This window comes from Amblyomma americanum, chromosome 4 (genome assembly GCF_052857255.1).
Source record: "Amblyomma americanum isolate KBUSLIRL-KWMA chromosome 4, ASM5285725v1, whole genome shotgun sequence".
Lineage (NCBI taxonomy): Eukaryota > Metazoa > Arthropoda > Arachnida > Ixodida > Ixodidae > Amblyomma > Amblyomma americanum.
Genome location: NC_135500.1, coordinates 96,606,625 through 96,631,006, shown reverse-complemented (window position 1 = coordinate 96,631,006; position 24,382 = coordinate 96,606,625). Strand labels below are relative to the sequence as shown.

Genomic DNA, 24,382 nt, shown 5'->3' with positions numbered 1-24,382 from the left:
GCTCCTACGTCATCTAAGCGTTAAATCAAATTCTCATACTCGACTGTTCACCGAACACAATTATGTTGTTGAAAGAATTGTAAGCAACATATTAGCTAGCCTGCAAGAAGTTTGCAACTGTTACTTCTACAATACCCTCTCCCATAATTAGTGCCTGGTAGGCAATACGGGTACACGAAATTATGCTCACAAAACGTGAAAACAAAATCTGCAATAAATACATCTTTACTTTTTCATAGCTGCACTTTATGTAAAAGCGTACATTTCTAGTTTAAACTACTGGTACTGATATTTGAAACTATTCAAAAATAACCTTTATTAATATTCGAAACTACAGTATATACTCGCGTAATGAACCCACTCGCATAATGAACCCGCCCCCCACTTTTGTCGGCCAGAATTTACTTTTTTTTTTTTCAGCCTTTAGCTTTTTGTAGCGGATTTGCCGTCCACAGCGCAGACCTTGGCAGTGCACCAAGATGCTGCCCGCCACCGATAACATCCACACTTGTTTGTTTATCTTTTGAGGAGAGCTCCTGCCAGAGGGGTGGGGGGGGGGGGGGCGTGGCGTGCTTGGCGAACTTGGCAGAGCGCCAAGACGTTGTGTGCTGTAAGCTAGGGCTCAAACATTCACTTTACACACTGTCACCATCCTGTGTTTTTTAACTTCGCATAAAAAACGCGCGTCTGATTTTCAGGGCCAGTGTTCAGCATGTTCGCGTTATCTCGCCATGATTGGCCGGCGCCGCCGCCTACCGCAAAACTGCCGGATCGCGTGAAAGTGAACAATGCTAAACACCAGCAGCATGAATGCCTCTGACCACGTGCGTTTGTTGATGGCGGAAGGATGGACGGCGATATGATATGAAATCTCGACCCTTCCAAAAAATCTCTTAAAACTTCCTTTCCTGCGTAATGAACCCTCCCCTCAAACTGATGTCAACTTTTCTGGAAAAAAGTGGGTTCATTACGCAAGTACATATGGTATTTAAAAATATTCTATTCAATTTGCAACCAAAAATTTGATATTCTCACACCTCTGAAAAAGAATATTCCAAATAAAGTTACCATTAGTGGCTTCTTCTAACAGTGCACAAGATTTTAGTGCGAAAAATCCGTGAAGTACAAAAAAACACTTTATTGAGATGAAATCAGCTTAAAAATGTCAGTGATTTTACCTTGCGGAAAATTTCTCTTGCTGGCGACGATTTGCGCCAAGGTTGTGCTTTCACTGTACACACTAGACAGCAAGGTCACCGCATTTAGTTGGAATACTTCCCGCACTTCTTTGACAGACCCGGCGGGGCCATGTTGTCCACAACCCGAGTGTGCACCACACCGCTCGTTAAACACACGCAAAGATAAGGCCCTTTTCTTTCAAAGCGGCGGAACCGCCAGACGCAATCACAAAAAGGTGAACAGATGTAACTTTGTGAAGACTGAGCGCCACTCGGTCAACGCGGTCAGAGAAACCCAAGTGACGAAACGGCGAATGGCAAACCTATGAGACCCGCCGCGGTGGCTCAGTGGTTAGAGCGTTCGGCTACTGATCCGGAGTACACGGGTTGGAACCCGACCGCGGTGGCCGCGTTTCGATGGAGGCGAAACGCAAAGGCGCCCGTGTGCTGTGCGATGTCAGTGCACGTTAAAGATCCCCAGGTGATCGAAATCATTCCGGAGCCCTCCATTACGGCACCTCTTTCTTCTTTTCTTCTCTCAGACCCTCCTTTATCATTTCCCGCTGAGATGTGAGATAGCTCCGAGATAGCTCCGGCACAATTTCCTTCCCCCCAACAACCGATTTTCAACGTATGGGACAAGCGATAACTGCCCGCGACAACGTCGGCGACAAAAGCAAGTTGGCGGCGATGACAATCCGGCTGCCACCTTGAAGTGTCAGAGACCGCAGGGACCTCTACTGGCAACAATGAGGTACCGAATGTGTGTCAAGCCAAGCCAAATGCAGCATAAATCCGCCTCAATCCAACATGGCGCCTTTTGCGCTGGCGAAAAAGCCGATAAGATGGCCGATTTTGGCCCGCAGGCGACTGAAATTAGTCAGAAAAATCGAACTTTCGGACTTTTGAAGTCCGAAATGTCCGCCACGAATATGTATGCGCTTCTATGGGGCGACTGACGGTGCCTCATCGAGGTCCGAAATATCCTACAAGTCCGAATTATTGGAGTCCGAATTACCCGTCGGCTACTGTATTCTTAAGAGTTTTAAAAACTGCCAATTGCCACAGTAGAAAAGCGATGAAACAAATCTCACAGGGTCCTTAAAAAATTGGTATCACATGAAATTCTGTATCATCCAAAGGAAACAAAATTCGTGTGTAGAAGTGCAGGCAATGCGTTCGCGTAGATCTGTTTATGGCTGACAAGATTTATTTATGACCGCATGGCTACAGCTCCCTACTCGAGGTGCACACAATGCAACTGGCGATCATGACGTTGGCGATGTGTGGGCTGCATGCCACCGCTGACTGCTCACGGTACGGACTGCATGAATAACGATCGCAACATCGGCAATGTACAAATAGTGCTTAGTGCTCAAGGGTGCAGTCACGCCTCGCGCATTTGTATCATCCGTAGTGCGCAGAAGAGTGTACAGAGCATCCGAAATTCTGCTCATTAAACAATGCACTGCGGATGAGGAACTTACCAATTACCATCATCCCAAAATTCGTACCAACCATGTTTGTTTTATCAAGATTCCACTGCATCACCAACAAAAGAATGAAGTAAGAACTCAGCCACTTGCTGCAAGTGACCACTAACAACACCATTCCAGTTTTATCCTCCTGACCCGTAGCAACGTTTCTCAGGCCCTAGCTGGGAAATTTTCAACAAGTACACTGAAGTATAATGACATTGTCATCACTCAACAATATACCCACCCCAGAGAAAATTAAGTCTGAGAAACAATAATGAGCAAGTGATGAGTCATTTGCTTGGGCTCCCAAGAATTTTTGGAATTCAAGCTCAGTAAAAATTATGAATGCTGTGACTGCTAGGCCACGGCATAAACTGCTCACACTAGTGACACTTTCTGAATGTCCCAGTCAGTCCATACACTTGTTTACATGGTCACAAGAACACAAGTCGCACAGTGCAGGGCATTGCATGAGCTGTATGTGCCAGCGCAAGCAAGCTGTTGCAGCAGTGCTGAAGAATCAAGCTGGTAACATACCTGATCATTGCGTTCCGAGTTGAGCTTGATGAGCTGCGAGTCGCCGAGCCGGGATCCGACGTACACAACACCGTTGTCCAGGTAAGTGATGCACTCGGCGATGGTGATCTCGCCCAGGAATTCCAACTTGAGGTCCTTGACAGCCGTGGTGCCGTCCATCTTGTCCTCCCGCTCGAGCAGCAGCATGAACAGCCGCCCCGCCATGTCGCCCAGCAGGTACCGGGAACCGTTGGCGTCCACCTTGTCAAGTTCAGAAAAAAATGGAAAGGCACCATATAATCTGGTGCAAGGGCTGCAACCCCTGTTTTGGACTAGATAATTGAGAGAAAAATAGTTATACATTCTTTTTAATTTGTGTATGAGCTGCACCTTCAAAATTCACACCCGAGAAGTGCAGCCATTAGAGGAGTTTATACTGCAAGTCAAAAACAACATTCAAACGATTCGTTACACCTACAGATCGTCAGCATCTACGGGGAGGCAATTATGAAGCCTTTTCTTCAACAGTCTTGAAGAACACCTTTTACTGGTAATTTTCATAAGCAGCAGTATGCATTAAACTAGCAAAAGTTTCAGTTTTGAAGGAGTAGAGACACCAATTTCAATTGTGGGTTCTTTCCTCATAATATTGGGCAAGAAAGTAGTAGTAAACATGAAGTTTCATGTGGAATTCTTCTATGCCGAGTAAATAATTGGTCACCAATTTTTTTTCCCATGCAGTTCCGATTCTACTTCCAACAGATAAATGGAGGCTATACAAGATATTACTCTCATTTGTCATGAATTATACAAATTTTATTTACAATTATAATTCAGATAGCTTTGAAAACTTCTGAGTTCAAACTGCTCACAACCGATTTCAATATAGGCTGCAAAAATATCAGCATAATCGGATGCATAGTTTATAAAAAGTGTATGAAGGTGTAAAAAATTTTTAACTGTCACTTTGAGAAAAATACATTTCTATAGCTCCACATTTACTACAATGCTACAAAAAGCACCAGGAGAATGCACACCCTTTCTTGCTTTCTTGGCATCTTCCCCAAAGCTTTTCTTTGGGTTTCTTTTCTCTGCGTCATTCTTAACTTCCTGAGCAGAATTCTGCCTTCTCGACACTCCTTATCAAGCCAGTTGAGAACGATTTCGCAGAATATGTACACATGGTACGATGCCAAGTGTCTTCAAATTACAATTCCGCCCTTTTTCCGATTGTTGTAGTGAGTCGCAGCATCACAAATGGCAATCTTCACACTGTCAACCCTAAGAAATGTTTTGGGGCATCGGCACCAGCGCAGCTAGCTCAGTGGCGCATTGGTGTCTGGCGTCCTGCCATGGAGGTACTTGCTCAGAAGCTCTGGCAATGACAAAGCCTGATGCACTGCCCTAACTGCTTTTAGAAGAGCAGTTAGGAGGCTGTTTTTGTGGAAATACACCTCAGGATTGCCTTCAGTGAGGCTGTGGTTTTTACCCGCACCATGATGATGCTCCCTTAGGGCATATGCATCTTCCTGCACAAATTAGTTCCCAAAACTTTCTCTTAGCATCTTCCATTTCGCAGCTGGTCTTGCCAAGATGAAGCACAATAGCATGGAGGAATAAATTTCAAAAGCGACAACATGCCAACAAAATGACCCGAACAGCAAAGCAACAATGACTAGACTTAAATATGCTACAAAGGTGCCCCTACTGAGAAAAATCTGCACCTGCAACTAATAAAAATGTCAGGAATTGAGTATATTTTACATGCCTAACCTATTTATCATCAAAAAATGCATACATGCAAAAAAAAGGAAACCTACAAATAAACAAACAAACATACCTGTCATTTTTTAAATACCAAGAGCTTGGCTTTTGGTGCCATGTTCAATAGCTTGCAGTGCACCTCAGCGCTCACCATGTCATGGTTTTGCTCCTAACACTGTACATTATTTTTGGTAATAAAATAAAATGAAATAAAATAAAAAAGGCCACCACCGTCTGGAAGACGAAGTAACGAGCGTTAGCTGTTTGGTTTACCAGATGAAGAAAGCGAAGAAGAACGTGCCTCTCGTGTCAGGAAATGTAATTAATACCCTTTGAAACGGGGTGGATTGCCACCATGCTCGGCGACGCGTTCACGCACGCCGCCTAGCGCCATCTATCAAATAAATTACGATGCATGTCTACCCATTGTCTAGTTGCACCCCCTCAAGATACATCCCAAACAGTATTTGCTTCATCTAGGGGGTTAAGGTGGGCCTAGAACTTGGATTGCGGTGTGATATGGAAACGCTTCAATTAGTAATTGCATGTATACAATGTTTACCTATTATTTAATTGTGGTTTTATCTCTATACCACAACCCATAGGGTTTTATTTGCCTCCCAAATTCAGTATACAACTGTCCCCGGATTGGTGCCCATTGTTGTCGGAGTATAAATGGCGGAACAAATGTATACATGTATAGCAGTCCCGTAACAGGACAGTTTTCCTGCCCGTTTTAGGATATTTTTTGGTGGGGGGGGGGGGGGGGGGGGGGAAGGGATGAGAAGGCACAACCAATTTTAATGGCCGCCATCTTGGATTCGAGAAACCGAAATTATGCCGCCATTTCGTCCCCTGACGTCATACTCACATAGTTCCACCTCTATCCACCATATTGGACCGTGTTGTCATCACTGGCATGCAGCAGGTGGTTGTTTCTACAATGCTATTGTAGATGGCACTACAAGTCTCAATGAGAGATGCGCTGTTTTCTAGTAGCAGCCACAGATGGCGCTTTGATCTCAGGGTAATAGGAGACCTCACGAAATCTCGAAACGTGATGAGTAGTTGCTGGCACAGATGGCGCTGTGATCAAGGGTGGTAGCACACCCCACAAAACCTCGAAACATGATGAGTAAGAGCTAACGCTTAAAATTTTGGGGAGTTGATTCAGTCTACCATGCCCACTTGAGACTTTCGCCTTTACCTGCTACCCCTGAGCAAAAAAGGCTCAAAATGCAGCTGAAGAAGTCAAACAAAGTTTTGCAGTCACAACCATCATGTTTGTCAAATGAGCCCTCTCTTCATTGAAAGGTGTTGCTCCTGCCAGCCAGTGTGCAGTCCAACTGAGCAGCCAGCCTCCTGCGCACAGAAAGACTAGCCGTACCTTCCCATAGCAGACGATGGTGCTCTGCCGGATCAGGTGTGGTGTGATGACAACATACTGGTCCCCATTGTGGTAAGTGATGGACTCCTGGCCAATGACGAGTGCCCCGCAGAAGGGCTCTGGCACGGCCACCACCAGGGTGGCCTCGCTCTCCACATGGTCCTGCTTCCAGGGGCCCCGCACAAACTCCTTGTCCTTGAGGGACACCTCGTACGTCTTCATATGGCGCGCCTGGCTGTCCTGATGCAGCAGCACAATGGTGGGGACCTTGCAGCCATGCAGGAACTCCATGTCCTGCACCGTCAGCTCTTCCATTCTGCGTAATAGAAGAAACGACATCCGGGGAAGTTGGCGGGTTCTGGGTCTACCCTACTACTCCAACGTGGCGCCCAGCCCTATTTATACCAATGGTAACACGCTCTCCCAATATACCTTACAAAGCCTACTTGCTTGTATAATAGAATTTAATAAACCAACAGCAGAGGTCAGAATGAAAAGCTCAGTGAGTCTGGATGCATTCATGCTTTTGGAAGCACGAAAAGAATGGACTAGAGAGACACACTTGCACACAGGGCAAGGTGCACAAGAATAGGTCAATTCTTCAGGACAAAAAAAAAGTACTTGAAAATGTGGCCCAGACATGCTCCAGGACAAAAGAGAGAGACAGTTACCATCCGGAAACAATGATATTTAGCTAGGAAGCTTGTAACTATGAGTGTCAACTGCCGGAAGCATCCGTTTTAAGTGCTCAAAGGGTGTTTTTGAACACTTTTCAAGCAACACTCTAGAAGGAGTAATCATGCAGTCATGGTTAATATGGAAAAAGAGAACACAGAGGGAGAGGGCTGCCGAGAATACAAGCTTTCATCATACCCGAAACACAAGTCAACGGCTGCATACCTGATGTTGAAGGCCTTCAGTTCTCTATTTTCCCTATCCAAGGGAATGACCTTAAACAGGCCGTCATAAAGTCGCAGGCCAATCACCCGGCACTCAGGGTCAATGATGCAAATGTTCCCTGTCTCAGAGGGCCTCGAAAATGTGTCCTGAATGGAAAGACATTACCACCTTCACTAGTGGTACAGCACAACCAAAAACATAAGAAGCTGGCACAGCCACTCATGAACCAACTTATAACACACAACACAGTATGTCATGGTAATATCTTCATCGCTTTTTGACAGCAGAAAGAGCTGCTATTGATGCCTGCAAAAAACTCACCCAAGACAAATTCCTACTGCAGTTAAAAAAAAATAAAGCATTGAATTCTTATCAAATGACCACACAGTACTGGTAAACCTCTGATCAGCGTCTGTTGCTAGTGCTGTCAAAAGCAAGACATATGGCCTGGTAAGAAAAATAAAATGATGATAATCTTTTAGCTTAATATGAGAAAAATCCAACACATTAAAGTACCGCAGCCAAACAAAGATACACACATACCCATGTGATGCGGCTCTTTTAGTAGACTAACCAGAAATTAATGTTCAATATCACCTAGAATCTGACTATAAATTCAAGCTTTTAGCACACACCATATGAGACACTTTATTTTCATCTGAATAAATTCGCCAGGTATCCCATGTGGCTCCAAAAAAAAACAGCTCCAGAATTTTAAACCTACAAATCATATGACCTCACTTTCAATAATGACATGATCAAGCAACACTAGCAACAGTAACTAGAAACAAATGATGGAACAGATGACACTGTCGAGCCCTTGAGCCAACCGCGAAGACTTAAAAGTTTGCGCAGACTTCAAGCCTCTTCATGCATGCTGCCACACGCATAAAAAAGAAACTCACGGCAATGTTGCCATGTGCTCTGGTGATAATCTCAATGCTGTCACCATACTGGACACACTCCAGGATAGCTGCGTTGTACTTCGCAGTCAGAAAAAACATCAGATCTTTTTTCTCCCCCTGTAAAGCAACAAAAAATTTCTTGAGGTTGGCACGTCACAAGTGATGGCGCTGTGTCGACTCCATATCAGGGCAAGTATATACAAACAAAAGCGCATAGTTGTGTTCTAAACAAAAGCATTCTTACAATGCAAAAGGGAACGAAACATTAAAAACAACAACAGTGATGACACAAAACCTCTCAACTTAGCCAATCCATCTTTTACAAAATAAACAAAAGAAGAAAGAGAGATGGCTTCAACAAAATTAAGCCACTGAAATAAGAATATCAAACCGACTGAAACAGTGCGAAAACTGGCATACACAATGGAATGACTAATCAAGATGCCACTGAACTTAAAACTAATGTTTATTCAGAGTGCACGCTATATAATCCTCCGCACTAACCACAACAAGTGTAAAATTGTGGCAGTTTTCGCAACTTATCTCACCTGTGCCACCAACCCACCCGAGCCTCAGTCCTAGCAAAAATGGCAAGGAAACACTTTGATACAGAAAATAGCTAAATGCAGGAAGGGTCCAAAGCTATGTTTTCCCTTTTAGCTCAAGAAAAGCACACACACTTATGTACAAGCTTCATCTCAGTTCTTCCATGAAATTAGCCCTATCTGTTCCCTTCTCTTAGCATTATCCTATGATAAAAAAGTGGCTCTTATCTTTCACGGCTTTCTTGCACAATTCTTGCACCTTCAAATGAGGTGTACGTCACAAAACACGCAAATCTCGGTGATATTTTGACAAACGCACCATTTAAAGACGAACAAATTTGCCGGCATGCCAGTGCCGTCGCAGCATAACTCCAGTGCTGTGAGAATAGTGCTGCAACAATCACTACAGCAAAATTAGTAAGTGATGCTGTACGTATAAATTCCAATATTACACACAGGCCAAGCACAGGTAACAGCAGTTTTTAAGCTCTACAATTTTGCGTTTGCCGCATTGTGGCCTTACCTGTCGCTGTGTTACAAATCCTCACTTACTACGACTTCTGCTACACCTTCGAGACGAAGGACAGAGCTGTTCCATTACACTCTGCTCAGCATCAAGAAAGCTAGCTCTTGGCATCTGTAAGCACAACATTCTTGCCTCTTTTTTTAACACTTTCTCTACGGCTTTAAACAACAGCGACGATTAAAGTTTCTGCACGAGTACATTGGATGCCACAGATACTCTACTTGGGTACTGTGAGCAAAGCCCTTTGACAACCCATTAGATATGTTCGCCTGACGGGTTACAAATCATGCTCAGGCCATTCAAACTGAAGCTCACAGCAGTGGCGGTTTCGGAGAGATGCTCGAAAGCTTACCGGAGGTCTAAAGAGCTTCATGATGCTTATCCTCCCATAAATGCCGATCTCTTTGACGGGCCTGAGGCCCTCTGGAGACACCACATAAATCTCGAGGCGAGTGTTTTTGGCGAGAATGAGGTTGATGTCATCCGGAGACGTGAAGTTACCTGAAACAAAACGTTTAAGCTCGTCATGGCCGCGGCAAAAACGCTGAGCTAGTCGTTCGAAAGCAGTAACGGAAACCAAAGATTGCAATGAACTAAAAATAACAACACTCGCTCAAGCGTGCACTGTCAACAAATAAGTCGACATAGCCGACAGTTGTTTCAAGCGGCGTCCGATGTGACAGCATTCTTACCGCTGGGAGTTTACCACAGCATTGGAACAGGAAACACAGGGAAGACATTTCTTTATTAATCACTCGGCGATAACCATGCAGGAGTGAGGTTAGAGAGCAAGAATGCCTAGCATTCGAAAGACCGGCACGCTGTAAACATCGCTGCGAACCGATGGCGCCAACACTGCTTTCAGATTCAAGATCGCGCAGTACAGGCTCATTACCATCAACGCAAGTTCACGTAGTAACTAGCCCTTTGGAAGTGATTATCGCAGAAATCGCGTTCAATATCGACGTGAGGCAGCTAAGCGGCGCCAAGGTGCGAGGCATGTGCTCGCTTGAAGCGAGGTGACTACGATGAACAGCGCTGGGAGCCGTTTAAAGTGTCGCGAGAATCTAAAGAACACTTTGACCGACCTGTAGCGCACGCAGATACTCCGGTCGGCTTGTGGGCCGTCACGACGTAATTATATGACATTTTGGACCATATAAGCTGCCGGACTTTGAAACGAAGGGCCTGTGAACACTTTTAGAAGAACGACCCCCCTGCCCTCTGGCAACCGCTTAATGAACCAAACCCAGCGTGGCCGAGTTGCTGAAAAGTTGCGTGAAAAACCGCTAAAGTGTGCAACAATAACTTTTTCGCGAAGTACCGTGATATATCAGTAGTAACTTCAAACAGTAAAAGAAGCAGTTTTGCGCGCTAAATCATTTGTCCTACGCTGCCAGCCTTTTTTCAGTTCGATCAGAAAGTGGTGTTTGTCGGCGCTCTGTTTGAAAGCTGATTTCGCCCGCTTGGGCCGAAAGAACCCTTGGTAAGAAAATAAATAGTTATGGTTCCACTCAGTTTGAAAAGTGAATGGATACTTTGCAAAAATATTTAAAAAAACAAGAATTTTGGTACAGCTTCGTTGGGCTGGCTTTGGCGGCTTTGGTGTCTGGCGGACGCCTCCCATTGACAAGAGAACTATCCGCTCCGCTGAACGAATCAAATAATGCGTGTTGAAAATTATTCGAAACAAATCGAATAAGTTGTCCAGTTATGAAATAGTTTTCGAACAATCGGTACGCTGTAGTTTTGCTAAACGGGTTTTAAAAAACAGGGCCCACACCGAGACCGCAAAAGCATGCTCTAGTGGTCGGTTTGCACGCGATGGAGCGGTCAGCATGGTGAGTGTGACTTGGTCCATTTCTACGGCGGCGTTCACACATGGCCTCCAAGGTTGGGCGACGGGGCATGGTACAGGCATCTTTAAATCTTGCCTTCATGCCCGATGTCTGCATATGATGCCCTTCCAGTACGGCGCGCCTAATCAAATGGAGCTGCTCGGTGGGCCATATGGCCTCAGAGACGATTGGGTGTACTTGTAGTGGGTTGGAGAGTGGGATGTGTCTATAGTGAAGCTCCACCCACATTCAGGCCCACCGAACAATTTCCTCCGTGATAAAAAGTAAACCACTGCCAAACGCCTTTCTCGTTACCTAAACAAGAAGCTGCAATCACGAGACGAAATTATAAGCCCAAAAATTTAGATGCCTCTGATTGTTGGATACAGTCAAAGATTAAAAAGCTGATATTGTTCACTTCGTGATTGGTCAGCGGAGTAATACATGACGCCGCGGACCATGGCCCATCGTTATCAAACGCTGTTTTTGCTTTAAGTTACAACTCAAGAACGAAGCAACAGATGCCCCTCAAAGGAGGTCCTCCAGCCAATGGCGTCGACCGATTCTTATAGCACCGCGGTTAATCCGATTAAGCCGTGGTTCATCTCTTTTCATCTTTTTACAGAAGCAGATCCAAGGGGATCAACCACTTGATCATGGTAACTGGTCGGCGCCATTGGCCGGACGGCCTCCTTTGCGGGTCATCTGCCGCTTCGCTCTTGAGTTATGCAGTTGGGTGAGAAGAGGCAAGGGTGTATGAGGTGGCCGATAGGATGGCTGGAAGGAACTTGCCTGAAGCTGTCTCCATTACGCTTTCGGCGTGGTCTGTGGAGGGGTGATGTGGCGGGTAGGATTGTGTGCGATAGTGCGCGATCGATGTTCTGTAGTGTTGTGCAAGCGTGTGGTGGTCGAAGGTTTCCAGTGGTTATGTTTGCGGAGGGACTCGAGAGGCGATTGGCCGGCGCCCGGAAGCTTAATTCTCGGGCAAACACATGAACACGCTCATCTCCAGGGGCTCCCTTGTTCCCTGGTCCCCATGTTGGGGTGATGGGGTCCGGCGGTGGGTTTGGGAGGTTGGAGTACACCAATTGGCCTCGACTGATGAGTGATTCCTGCTGTGTCGACAGTCTTTCGAGTATCGCCATAGGCAATGCGTGCCTATCCCTCAATAGAAGGTGACTAAGTGAAAAAGAGTGCATAGTTTGCATCGCTTCGGCTTTATAAAAAAAAATCGACGTGGGGTTGCTGCCGCGCGTTGAACTCATAGTAGTCAAAGACTATCTTGTACACGGTACAAGTTATCTAACGCGCGAAGATATTAAAACTTGCTATTAGTATGTCAATATGCACAATTATTTACAAACAGGTTGGCTCAATGAACACTTCAGAGGGTGCCGACTGCCGCCGCCCCGTTTTTTCGAAAACGGAATGGGTGCGTGTTCGCGTGTCTGCCTTAGATTGGGATATTATGTCTGCTTGTAAGTGACGTGCTACAATTCTACACAGCGGGATCGGTACGTATCACTGGTATGTTGCACCGATTCTGGAGTAGCAGAAATAAAAAGGGCATAATGCAGACTGTTTCAGCTAACCAGTGCGAAGATTTAAGAAACGACAATGCACTCTATGGAAATATACTATCGTAGGGCTGTGGACAGAGGTCTTGACAAGGTCAGCACATTTTCTTTAATGTGTCTGATTAGGATTTTTTTTGCCTTAAAATATTCTTGAAAGAAAAACTACAAGAGGTAGGTACACGTATTGCATATAAGCCTAATTATGTCAACGGTAATATTATTTTGTTAAAAACAAAACGCTCTGTATTTGTATCAGCAATATAGTAAAACCTCGTTCATACTTTCCCGTTTCGCACGATTTCCCGGTGTATGCGCTGAAAATCGCGGGCATTAGAAATGCCTATTTTTCTCCCGGTTAATATATTGCTAAATGACGATTTCAGGCCACTACTTTAAAATTTTGAAAAATCCTGATCGTATGTGTTTAGCTACTAACCGTACGCATGCATATACACAAATGGGCCGAACTCAGGGGCACGCGACATGAGTTGAAATGCAATGGCGGGCACTCGTTGTGGTTGCTTCTCTGCAGTGCACAATTGCAAAGGGGCAAAGCATTAAAAAAAAAAGCGGTGTGCTGTCAAACGAGCGGGCCATTTCTGCAGGGACGTGACGTGGAGGAGAAACACAGCGGCTTCTTCGCGGAACATTAAAAGACAAGGGAGCGAACGGAGCATCTGAGAACTACGGCCACGCGCTTACACAGGAACGGGCCGGGTCTGGGGAACGCAGCATGAAAAACAAGAATGCTACGACAATCATCGACTGCAATGGCTTCTTTGCAATGCGCAATTGGTAAGGGGCAAAGCATCTCGAAATGCCAAGGAAGCGATTTCGGCTCTTTTTGCCATTGCCGTCGGCTGACCGGAAGTTCGTTCTGCGCTTAAGATAACGCAAATCCAGGCTGAATTCTGCAAGCAGCAGAAAATGAGCTGTTCAAGCGTTGTGCCCAACAGAGCTTATTCTCGCTTTTACGAAGTGGAACTGCCAACAATTGCCTGGATGGGTATACTTCATTCTACAGTTGCATTTTTTCAAAATTAGGCGGTTTGGATGACATCGATAATACATTTTTCCGCATTGTTATTTTCAGACGTGTCAGCTATGTTTTAGTATATTTCAGCTTGAGCCCACTGTTAGCAATGGCTTTCCGGCGCTGCACTCAGACGCTGCTGCACAAATAAAGCCTTCAGAAGCTAGCCCGACTTTAGTTCTTGATGACATGGCACAGCGTCTGCGATGTGGATCTTGAGGCTTAAAAGTAACTCTTCAGATGCATACTATCACAAACGCTGCATAAACTATCAAAGTAATAAAATCAAAGAATAAAAGAAAAACATGCTTTTTCTTTCTAACATGCGCAGCAGCATAGCAAACAGCTGGTGGAACCATAGCCGAAGCTAATAAACTCCAATAAATTACCCATGCCTATGGGCTGCAGCATATTCAGCAACAATATGTTTAAGAAATATAGCACGTTTTCGGAAATCTCCTAGTTGTATACTGTCTTTACAGTCATGGTAAAATATTTTTTTATATACAGTTTGGTTCGTGGTATAACCAATGTAATAGTAATGAGTCATTAACCGTTTGTTTCCGGTGATGTTAAGTTAAAGTTTATGTTAGTGGCGTTTCTAGTGGGACGGGTATGAAGACACTGGCAAACGATGAACGATTCTGGCATGTTATATTATTGAGTAAAATTGCAACAAACATTTCAGATACAAATCTCTCGTTAGCTCTCTTGTGCCGGAGCAGTTATATATGCACCAACAGCTGATGGAGCTGGCGTCGAGAGGTAGAATATCGTTTTACGTCTTGGCGTCGGTGCTACTAGAAGGCATTGTTGTAGGCGTTACCGAAAAAAAGTAACTAAATACGTTACTCGTTACGCTAAGAAGAAAGGAACGCGTTACCGCAATTCTTTACCAGCAAAGAAAACTAACGCGTTACCGTTATCGTTACCAAAAAAAGTACCGCACGTTACTTTCCCGTTACTTCACGGCCATAAATTTTAATTAGTGCGTCTTCGCCTTATAAATTCACGATAACAATTTCATACAGCTCATATTTCACACAAAAATGCTCGCCCAAAGGACGATTTTGCGCGAAATCCTGATTTAACGAGAATACTTTGCACAAATGTTCAGGTGTTTAGTAATGCTATAGTGGCCTAAAGTTGCCTGTAGATTTACAGGTGATAGATTCCAACTCTGTGCTACACGGTGAAGCCAATTTCTGAAGGTGACATTAAACACAAAATTACACTTCATCATCAATTCTAACTTCATAAAGTAAACACCGCTGAACTCTCAATAAATTTCCGATAACTCTGAAAAATATGATGTTCCAAAATGCTCGGCATGCTTCCACTCTGTAGAGTTGTGTGTGTGAGTGGTTCGGGAAGGGGAGGTAGGTGAAGGAAGTGTGTGAATGCGTGTTTGTGCATGGGTTTCGTGCTTTATGGCTATTCTGTCTTTTTTTTTTAGTTGGGTGCGTCGTCAACAGCAGGTGTTTTCTGGCATGCATGCGAGCCGCAACAAAGGTCCTCGAGAGCACCTGTTTGTTTATTTGCAACATCAATTTAGGTGTTCTGCGCTTTTTTTTTAGAAAAAAAAAAGGTGGCGGAGTGGGGGACAACTGCAACAAAAATAACAAGTAACGTGACACCTCACATTACCAAAAATTTGTTAACGAAAGTACGTTACCCGTTACAGTTCCCAAATGGTATCGAGTACGTTACTAAGTTACCGAAAAAAGGAACGCGTTACCGGTAACGCAGTTACTTGTAACGCGTAACCTCCAACACTGCTAGAAGGCAATAGCCACAGCCATCCGTCACGTACGCCGGAGTTGCTGGGCGAGAATCCCATTGGAGTCCGGAACCGGTGAGCATTTTCTTTTAGAGCGAAAGCTCTACTTCACGACCAGAGCTGCAAAAGCTTGAATAAATAAGTAAAATAATTATTGCCGCGACTGGAATTTGAACCAGCAGCGGCGCGAATAGATGAGCTTCGCTGGCCACTGCTCGATAGCACTATGCTATCGCCGCAGATTTTTTTTTATTTATTGCGTGGAAATTGTGCTGTTGCAAATGGGTCGCAAGCCCCAAGGGTAGCGTTGGCCTGGCGGCCTGGGGCACAGCTGGAAACATCCGAAGGTCCTGGCAAAGGATGAGTCGACTGCCAACAGAACAACTTGTTTATTCTAGCATCGCAAAAGAGCAGCCGGTCAGGGCGACCACGTTACTCGACGGAAGAAATCGAAGTCTCTTCTTGGCGTCCGGGGCAGCTGCCTTTATACCCTCGGAGTCGAGGGCAAGAAGGAACGGCTCGGGATGAGGCGCACGAGACGGCGACGCACGGACACGTTGAGACGTGACGTGAAGCGTCCGCCGGGCCGGCGCCGGTCAGACTTCCTCGCCTCCCAGTTGGGGAGCTCCTCTCCCCGGCTGCCGCGCTTTGACAAGCGTGGGCACCAACATGCACACACACACACGAAGACACGTGGCATTGAAACCTGCCTGGACGCGTTTGGCGGGAGGCGTTGCGGCAGCACTGAACGGGCCAAAATGACCGCCACTTTGAACGAAGCCCCGGCGTCCGTTGCATCCACGCCGGCTATACCGCGCGTCGTAGGCGAAACGTAACAGACCGCCCCGCCGGGAGAAGGAGATCCCGATGGTCAGGGGACTGCATCCGCTGTCCGGAGGGATGTCGCTCGATGATGCTCGTAATCGAAATCGGTCGCCCCTCGGCGTTGCTTGAGCGCAGCGCACAGAGAAGGCCTCGTTCTCAGGTTCAGGTTCACACAGGACACTGCAAAGTGACTTCGGGAGAGTTGCCATTTTTGTTCTCGTTCCCAGCAAGCGTTAGAACTACGCCGAAACGCAACCGCTCAGTCAGCAAGCACGAGACAACCCTCACTAAGCTCTGCCAGGCTCTTTCCCCTTTTATACTACTGCCTAGTTCCTTACAGTAGTCAAGCAGCACTCAGAACGCGTCCACAAATGGGAAAATTGCACTAGAAAGCACGTCATCACTTTGAAACACTAAACAAAAGCAATATGATAAAAATCCTGCCTCAGGAAGAAAACATCAGTAACAAACAACTTTGAGGCGGATTCCTACGTTAGGGGCCTCGACTTAAGCCATCGGCGTTACCGTTAAGACTCCCCTTTTTGTAACGCACCTCAAAGGAATATTGTTGCAAAGCGAGGCTCCAGCGCAGGAGGCGGCCATTTTTGGGAGAGATGGTCTGCAGCCATTGGAGAGGGCAGTGATCCGTCTCAATGATAAACCTCGAGCCGGCTAGGTAGCATGACAATTTCTGAACGGCCCACACGATACACGCACACTCTTTCTCGGTGGCGCTGAACGCCTGCTCACGACAGGTCAGCTTACGACTAGCATAAAGGACGGGTGTTCCACTTCTCCATTTTCCCGTTGGCACAGTACAACGCCCATGCCTCGCTCACTAGCATCGCACTGAACAACGAACCCTTTTGTGTAGTCTGGCGATCGTAGCACAGGCTGGCTTGTTAGGGCGCTCTTTAGGGCGTTAAAAGCTCTGTCCTTTGTCTCGCCCCAGACGACTGTTTTGGGGCTCTGTTTTTCTTAGAGCATCCATCAGGGGAGCCGCGATATTGGAGTACCTGGGGATGTACCTCTGATAGTAGCCGGCGACACCTAAGAACGACCGAATATCGGTCTTCGTGCGCGGTTGCGGGAAGTCTCGCACAGCGGCCGCCTTTATTTCAGAGGGGCGGCGACGACCCTGTCCAATCACGTGACCGAGGTAGACAACCTCGGCCTGTGCTAATTGGCACTTGGGAGCCTTGACTGTCAAGCCCGCTTCGCGCAGGCGGGTTAGCACTGCCCGCAAGTGTGCCATATGCTCAGACCAGGATGCGGAGAATATCGCTACGTCGTCTAAATACGGTAAAGCGAATTCTTCCTGTCCCCGCAACACTTTGTCCATGAGGCTTGAAAAGCAGTATGGCGCGTTCTTCAAACCAAAACTCAAAACTTTAGGACGGAATGTTCCCATTGGTGAAATGAACGCCGCATACCTACTAGCCTCTTCTGTAAGTGGAACCTGCCAATAACCCCTGACAAGATCTAGGGTGGAAATAAACTGAGCGCTACTAACTTTCTCAAGGCGCTCCTCGATGTTAGGGATCGGATAAATTTGATCCTTAGTGATGGAATTAAGCCTGCGGTAGTCGACGCAAGGACGAGGTTCCTTGCCCGGTACCTCAACTAAAATCAAAGGGAAGGTATAATCACTCTCACCCGCCTCAATAACACCGAGCTGTAGCATTTGCTTTACCTCAGCCTCCATAAAATCGCGCTGGCGGGGTGACACCCGGTACGCCTTGGATCGTACTGGCTCTGGGGAGGTAAGTTCTATTTTATGAGTAAGGACAGAAGTCCTACCAGGCCTCTCAGAGAACTGACCTTGAAACTCTTGTAAGAGTTGGTGTAGTTCGGTTTTCTGCTCAGGCGACAGCGGTGCTTTACTGATTAAGTCACTAATGACCTGATCGGTGTCTTCCCTGTTCGTCACTGGGCCTAGTCCCGGAAGCTCGACCGGAAGCTCTTCGGGAACGTTTACCATCATACACACCACTGCTTCCCGTTGTCTATAGGGTTTGAGCAGATTACAGTGGTAAACTTGCTGTGCTTTCCGTTTTCCTGGAAGACTCACCACGTAGTTAACGTCCGACAGTTTTTGAACAATCCGTGCTGGGCTCTCCCACTGCACGTCGAGTTTGTTTTTTAGCGATGTGCGCAATATCATTACCTCATCGCCCACCTCAAAACGACGGGCCCTGGCTGTCCGATCATAATAAACCTTGGCCCTCTGCTGGGCCTTTGCCATTGCTTCACCTGACAACTCCTGTGCCCTTCTTAAGCGTTCGAGGAGACTAAGCACGTACTCGACCACGACTGGGTCGTCGCCCCTGCCTTCCCACGAGTCTCGAAGCATGCGAAGCGGAGACCGCAGCGAGCGACCGTACACCAGCTCAGCTGGCGAAAACCCCGTAGCCGCATGCGGCGCGGTCCTTAATGCAAACATCACCCCAGGCAGACACAGCTCCCAATCACTTTGTTGCTCAAAACACAATGCTCTCAACACGCGCTTCATGATGGAGTGGAGCTTCTCAACGGAATTCGACTGTGGGTGGTACACTGAGCTGTGTAACAGCTTTACCCCACACGTTTCGAGAAAGGCTGTCGTCAAAGCGCTAGTAAACACTGTGCCCTGATCTGACTGGATTTCCGCAGGAAAACCAACTCGCGCAAATATGGACAGTAGTGCATTGACTATCTCAACTGAGCTGAGTTCTTTAAGCGGCACTGCTTCAGGGAACTTTGTCGCTGGGCAGATCACAGTCAAAATGTGTCTGTACCCCGTGGCTGTTACCGGCAGAGGTTCCACTGTATCCATAACGAGCCGTCTAAAAGGCTCCGTAATGATAGGTACCAACTTCAACGGCGCCCTCGATTTGTCCCCTGGTTTGCCAACCCGCTGACAGGTGTCACATGTCCTCACAAAGTGTTCTGCGTCACGAAAACACCCTGGCCAATAGTACTCTTGCAAGAGACGGTCCTTAGTCTTCTTAACTCCTAGGTGTCCGGACCACGAACCGCCATGCGACAAGCGCAACAGATCCTGACGGTAGCACTGAGGCACGATCAGCTTATCGAACTCCACTCCCCTGCAGTCTAGATACTTCCGGTACAGGACCCCACCTCTATCCACAAAACGAGCATTTTTCTTGGCGATACCTTCCTTGACATTGCAGCGCATCTTTTCTAGGCTGCCATCCTTTTTTTGCTCGGCTATCAAAGCCGACCGGCTGACTTTTAGCAACCTATTAAGTCCATCGGACGTAGGCGGGATGAGCAAATCTGCAGATAGCTCTTCTAACTTTCCCGTGTCGGGCATTTCCTCTTCAGTACCTGGTGCCTTCAACGCTACAGGCTCAATTTTATTCAGTTCGGACGTGCTCTGAATATCAGCTTGCTGCGCCTCCGACCCTTTCTCATTGTTCGACAACGTCGGCCCCGCAACTACCGCCTTTGCAGCGAGCTCCCGAACTCTCGATCTGGTTAAGGCCTGAACGCTAGCCTCACCAAACAAAAGCCCCTTCTCGCGCAGGAGGTGATCGGACCTGTTCGAAAATAGGTACGGGTACTGGGGGGGGGGGGGGGGGGGGGCAGCATAGATGACACTGCGGCCTCCGTCTCAAGTGCTCCGAAAGGTCCTTCAATAAGCACTTTTGCTACGGGCAGACACACGCTATGAGCTTCCACGGCTTGCTTGATCCATGCGCACTCGCCCGTGAACATATCGGGTTCTACGTAAGAGGGGTGAACTACATACATTGTAGCTGCGGAATCACGAAGCACTCGGCACTCTTTCCCGTTCACGAGGAAGTCTCGCATGTAAGGCTCGAGAAGCTTCATGTTCTCGTCAGTGCTACATAATGACAAACACACGACTTTTCTTTTTGTTTCTGGACACTGCGCCGAAAAGTGACCCGGCTTCTGGCACGTATAACACACGCGCGCTTGCCTCCTCTCGAACCGCTTTCTGCGTTCGGCTTCGGCTGCCGCCGTCTCCTTACGTTCGGTCGGACTGCTTTCACTCGCATCCGCACTACGTGTGTCCCCCCTTGCTCTCATGGGTGTGAACTTCGGCCTCTCAGACTTGGAGCCAAATTCACCCTTTTGACCGTCCCTAGCTCCGCGAGCCCGACGCGTCACAAACTCCTCGGCTAGCTCGGCGGCTTTAGCCACTGTACTAACGTCTGGCCTATCCAAGACCCAGTACCGCACGTTCTCAGGTAACCGACTATAAAACTGTTCCAGCCCGAAACACTGCAGAATTTTCTCGTGGTCACCAAACGCTTTCTCTTCTTTGAGCCACTCCTGCATGTTTGACATAAGCCTGTAGGCAAACTCTGTATATGACTCACTTCTGCCTTTTTCATTTTCCCGAAACTTCCGACGGAACGCCTCCGCTGACAGCCTGTACTTTTTTAGCACACTCGATTTCACTTGGTCGAAATCCTCTGCCTCCTCTCTCTTCAAGCGAGCGACTACGTCGGCCGCCTGGCCGGGTAACAAAGTGAGCAAGCGCTGTGGCCACGTTTCCCGAGAGAACCCCTGCTTATCGCACGTTCGCTCAAAGTTAACCAGGAACAAACCAATGTCCTCTCCAAGCTTAAACGGCCGCATCAGGTCAGTCATTTTGAACGATAGGCTCGTTCTCCTGCACCGTGTGCCTGACTTCCATTACGAGCGCATTCCATCTCTACCTCGAGACGCTTCATTTCCAAAGCGTGTTGACGGTCGCACTCTTCTTTCTCTTTTTGTTCTTTACGTTTGCGCTCGTCTTTCTCTTTTTGCTCTTTACGTTCGCGCTCGTCTTTCTCTTTTTGCTCTTTACGTTCGCGCTCGTCTTTCTCTTTTTGCTCCCTCTCCTCAATAGTCTCAAGGCATTCCGACAGCTCGTCATCCTCAGCCTCCAACTCAAGAATAGCCCTTAGCAGTTCTGGATTTCTGAGTTTGTCTGAGACATCCAGACCCAACTCTCTTGCAAGCTCCAGCAATTTCGGTTTGCTCAACGATTTCAAATCCATGGCTGCTCCGAATGCTGCTTTCTCTACTGCCTACTATTGTCTTGCCGCAAACTAACCCGCAGCAACGACAACACAATTACCAGCTCTGTTTCTGACACTAACAAAAGCCTGGCAAAACTCAGAAGAAGAAAGTCCCGCACTCACCAAACCTCGCAGCCAAGAATTCAGCGCAGTCGTTCCGCTGCAGGCAACCAGTCATCACACAGGGCTCGTTGCACTGCTCCCGGATGGTCGTTGTGCTGCTCAGCATACAGTCGACCGCATATCTTCGCTGCTGGCCTCCGTTGTCGCGATCTCACCGCTGGCAACCAGTTGTTGCAAATGGGTCGCAAGCCCCAAGGGTAGCGTTGGCCTGGGGGCCTGGGGCACAGCTGGAAATATCCGAAGGTCCTGGCAAAGGATGAGTCGACTGCCAACAGAACAACTTGTTTATTCTAGCATCGCAAAAGAGCAGCCGGTCAGGGCGACCACGTTACTCGACGAAAGAAATCGAAGTCTCTTCTTGGCGTCCGGGGCAGCTGCCTTTATACCCTCGGAGTCGAGGGCAAGAAGGAACGGCTCGGGATGAGGCGCACGAGACGGCGACGCACGGACACGTTGAGACGTGACGTGAAGCGTCCGCCGGGCCGGCGCCGGTCAGACCTCCTCGCCTCCCAGTTGGGGAGCTCCTCTCCCCGGCTGCCGCGCTTTGACAAGCGTGGGCACCAACATGCACACACACACACGCACACACGAAGACACGTGGCATTGAAACCTGCCTGGACGCGCTGGGCGGGAGGCGTTGCGGCAGCACTGAACGGGCCCAAAATGACCGCCACTTTGAACGAAGCCCCGGCGTCCGTTGCATCCGCGCCGGCTATACCGCGCGTCGTAGGCGAAACGTAACAGTGCCTAAAAGAAAATCTCAGCATGCTTACGCCACAACACACCAGGCCACCATATACCTGCACGACCACACCTTCCAAAACATCTAAAGTCTGGGAGGCACACATGCATCCAGATAAGGGAGCCAGCTAGGCGGCTCTTCCAAGGCCGCATATACTCCCCGCACCAAAGCGCATTGCTCACGAAACAAAGGTTTCGACGACCGTGGTGATTCGGCGTGGCGGTCCATCATGCGGCTCTTCCAGAGACTAAATAGTCCCAGCAACATAAACAGATCATATGGCACAACGCAGTTTTTCTCCACAGGCAAAAAACGGATACTGTAGGAGTTGAGTTGAGTTGAGGTGTTGAATGCTACAGGTGGGGTTAGCATGGCTTTATCTGCCGGCAATTGCTCCACCATAGTGTCTATTCTATATTAACAATGTCCTGAAGCCTCTCGCATCTACACCGCTATGCGCACAGTCTCTTATAATAGCACACATTCTCTCCCGCAGTCACCATCTATGCACACAATCACTCCACACAGTCCACTCCAGAAATCACCATCTATGCACATTTTCAGTCACAGTAGAACATAGGCCATTGTAGTGCCACAATCCATTCACAATCCATACTGTGATGGAATGTGTGCGTACATGGTGTCTTCCGGAGTGGACTACGTTATACTGTGAGTGAATGTGTGTATGGATACTGTAGGGTACGTGTGATGTCAATTCCTTCTTAATTGTTCGTTGTAATATATCCCAGAAGAACACAACATCAATGCACAGAATAAAACAATGGTCAATTGTCTCTAGTGCACTGCACAGCCGGCAGTTCACCGATCACGTGATCGCCGCAGCCGATCGCGTCTCGTGTTAAACTCCAAGACATTCTCACGCTGTGCATTACACATCGTCGTCTACATCAACTTCTATCAGCGGAGCGAACAGATCGGATCAGCTTAACCTCGATCGGAGCTTAACCTGAGTCTAACACTGTCGCCAGACGTGCCGACGACCAAGCAAAGCAAAATCACGAGCCAATCACGCTAAACACATGCTTTCGCAAGACTACTCGGTTTAGCTATACGTTAAAACCCTACCATTTCCTCCTACCAGCTTCCTCCGGCGCTCGGCTTTGTCGGTGGAGGAGGAGGAGGAAGCAGAGGAGGAAAGGCAGGGAGGTTAACCGGAAGAATAATCGGTTTGCTACCCTACACGGGGGGGAACGGGGTGAGGCGAGAAAAATGAAAGAGAAGGGAAAACACCTTAAAAAAGGCGCCATCTGTCTGTGACTAAAACTAGTCTGTATTTGTGGGCATATGGAATCGGAACCAAGTCAAGTCACTTTGAGCCAAGGTGTTGGCGGCGCCGCCTCGACGAAAGCCTGTGTGGCAGCGCTCGCTCTGCGATTGGTTGCCTGTGGGAGCGTCATGTCCAAAGCCCTTCAGGTCGCGATGAACTCAATTAAGTGCATATGAATAACTATTCGGCCTGTAAACGGCAAAGTCCTAGCCACCACGGCTTGACCTCCCTCTGAGATGGTTTTCCAGACGGAAAGCTCACGTCGTTGCGGCACTTCCGATCATCCAGTCTACTGTCGAAATGGGAGGCGGGCTTTCCGGCCGCCATTATCGACCCCTGCTGCTGAGTGCGCGCGCGCAGGCAGTGGCCGCCATCCGATCGATTTAGATCCGTCAGCCAATGTCGGGTAAGCGGACACTCCCCCGTGAAAGAGGGCCGAGACAGAACGTCCCCAGTCTTCATTATGCGCCCACACACGGCAGAAGCACTGGAAGCTAGAAGCCACACGTGCCACATGCTGTGCAGAGTTCGGTCTTTCATAGCCTCTCTCCAGTGCGGGCCGCGGGCTTGCGAGAGCATATAAGCACGGGGTCTTATGTAAGGCCGTAGCCTTAACGACCAAGGATTGTCGAGCAAGGTGGCCACGCATAAACGCGCTGCAACGACCTACAAAGCGGGCGTCGCCTGGGGACGGCTCGTCTGCGGCGCCGTATACCCGAGCGGAACGATTCGTGCTGCGCAGTCATGCGACAGAGTTGAGTTGATATTGATGCTAGCTACTTACAGTGTCAGCCTTGCGACTATTCTGCGGTCAGTTGCTCCACGGTAGTGGTAGTTGAATATTAAATAAATGCAAATCAGCCATGCGACACCCCGTCTGCAGACCACAACAGCGCCTCGCTCCCTCGTGTGGAACCAGCACTCCATGCGCCACCAGTTAG

General features: G+C 47.8%; 1 protein-coding gene across 1 annotated transcript in view; it reads right to left on the bottom strand.

The window, feature by feature from the left end:
• pic (DNA damage-binding protein pic) overlaps nucleotides 1–10,426 on the bottom strand; it is a 68,508-nt gene extending 58,082 nt beyond the window's left edge. Inside the window, exons 1-6 of the mRNA XM_077661247.1 lie at nucleotides 10,288–10,426; nucleotides 9,552–9,700; nucleotides 8,129–8,245; nucleotides 7,224–7,369; nucleotides 6,324–6,639; nucleotides 3,194–3,433 (exon numbers count right to left, since the gene is read on the bottom strand). Coding sequence (XP_077517373.1) covers nucleotides 3,194–3,433; nucleotides 6,324–6,639; nucleotides 7,224–7,369; nucleotides 8,129–8,245; nucleotides 9,552–9,700; nucleotides 10,288–10,348 — 1,029 coding nt within the window. The 5' untranslated portion in view covers nucleotides 10,349–10,426. The remainder of the gene's footprint in view (nucleotides 1–3,193; nucleotides 3,434–6,323; nucleotides 6,640–7,223; nucleotides 7,370–8,128; nucleotides 8,246–9,551; nucleotides 9,701–10,287) is intronic.
• Nucleotides 10,427–24,382: the final 13,956 nt, after the last annotated feature.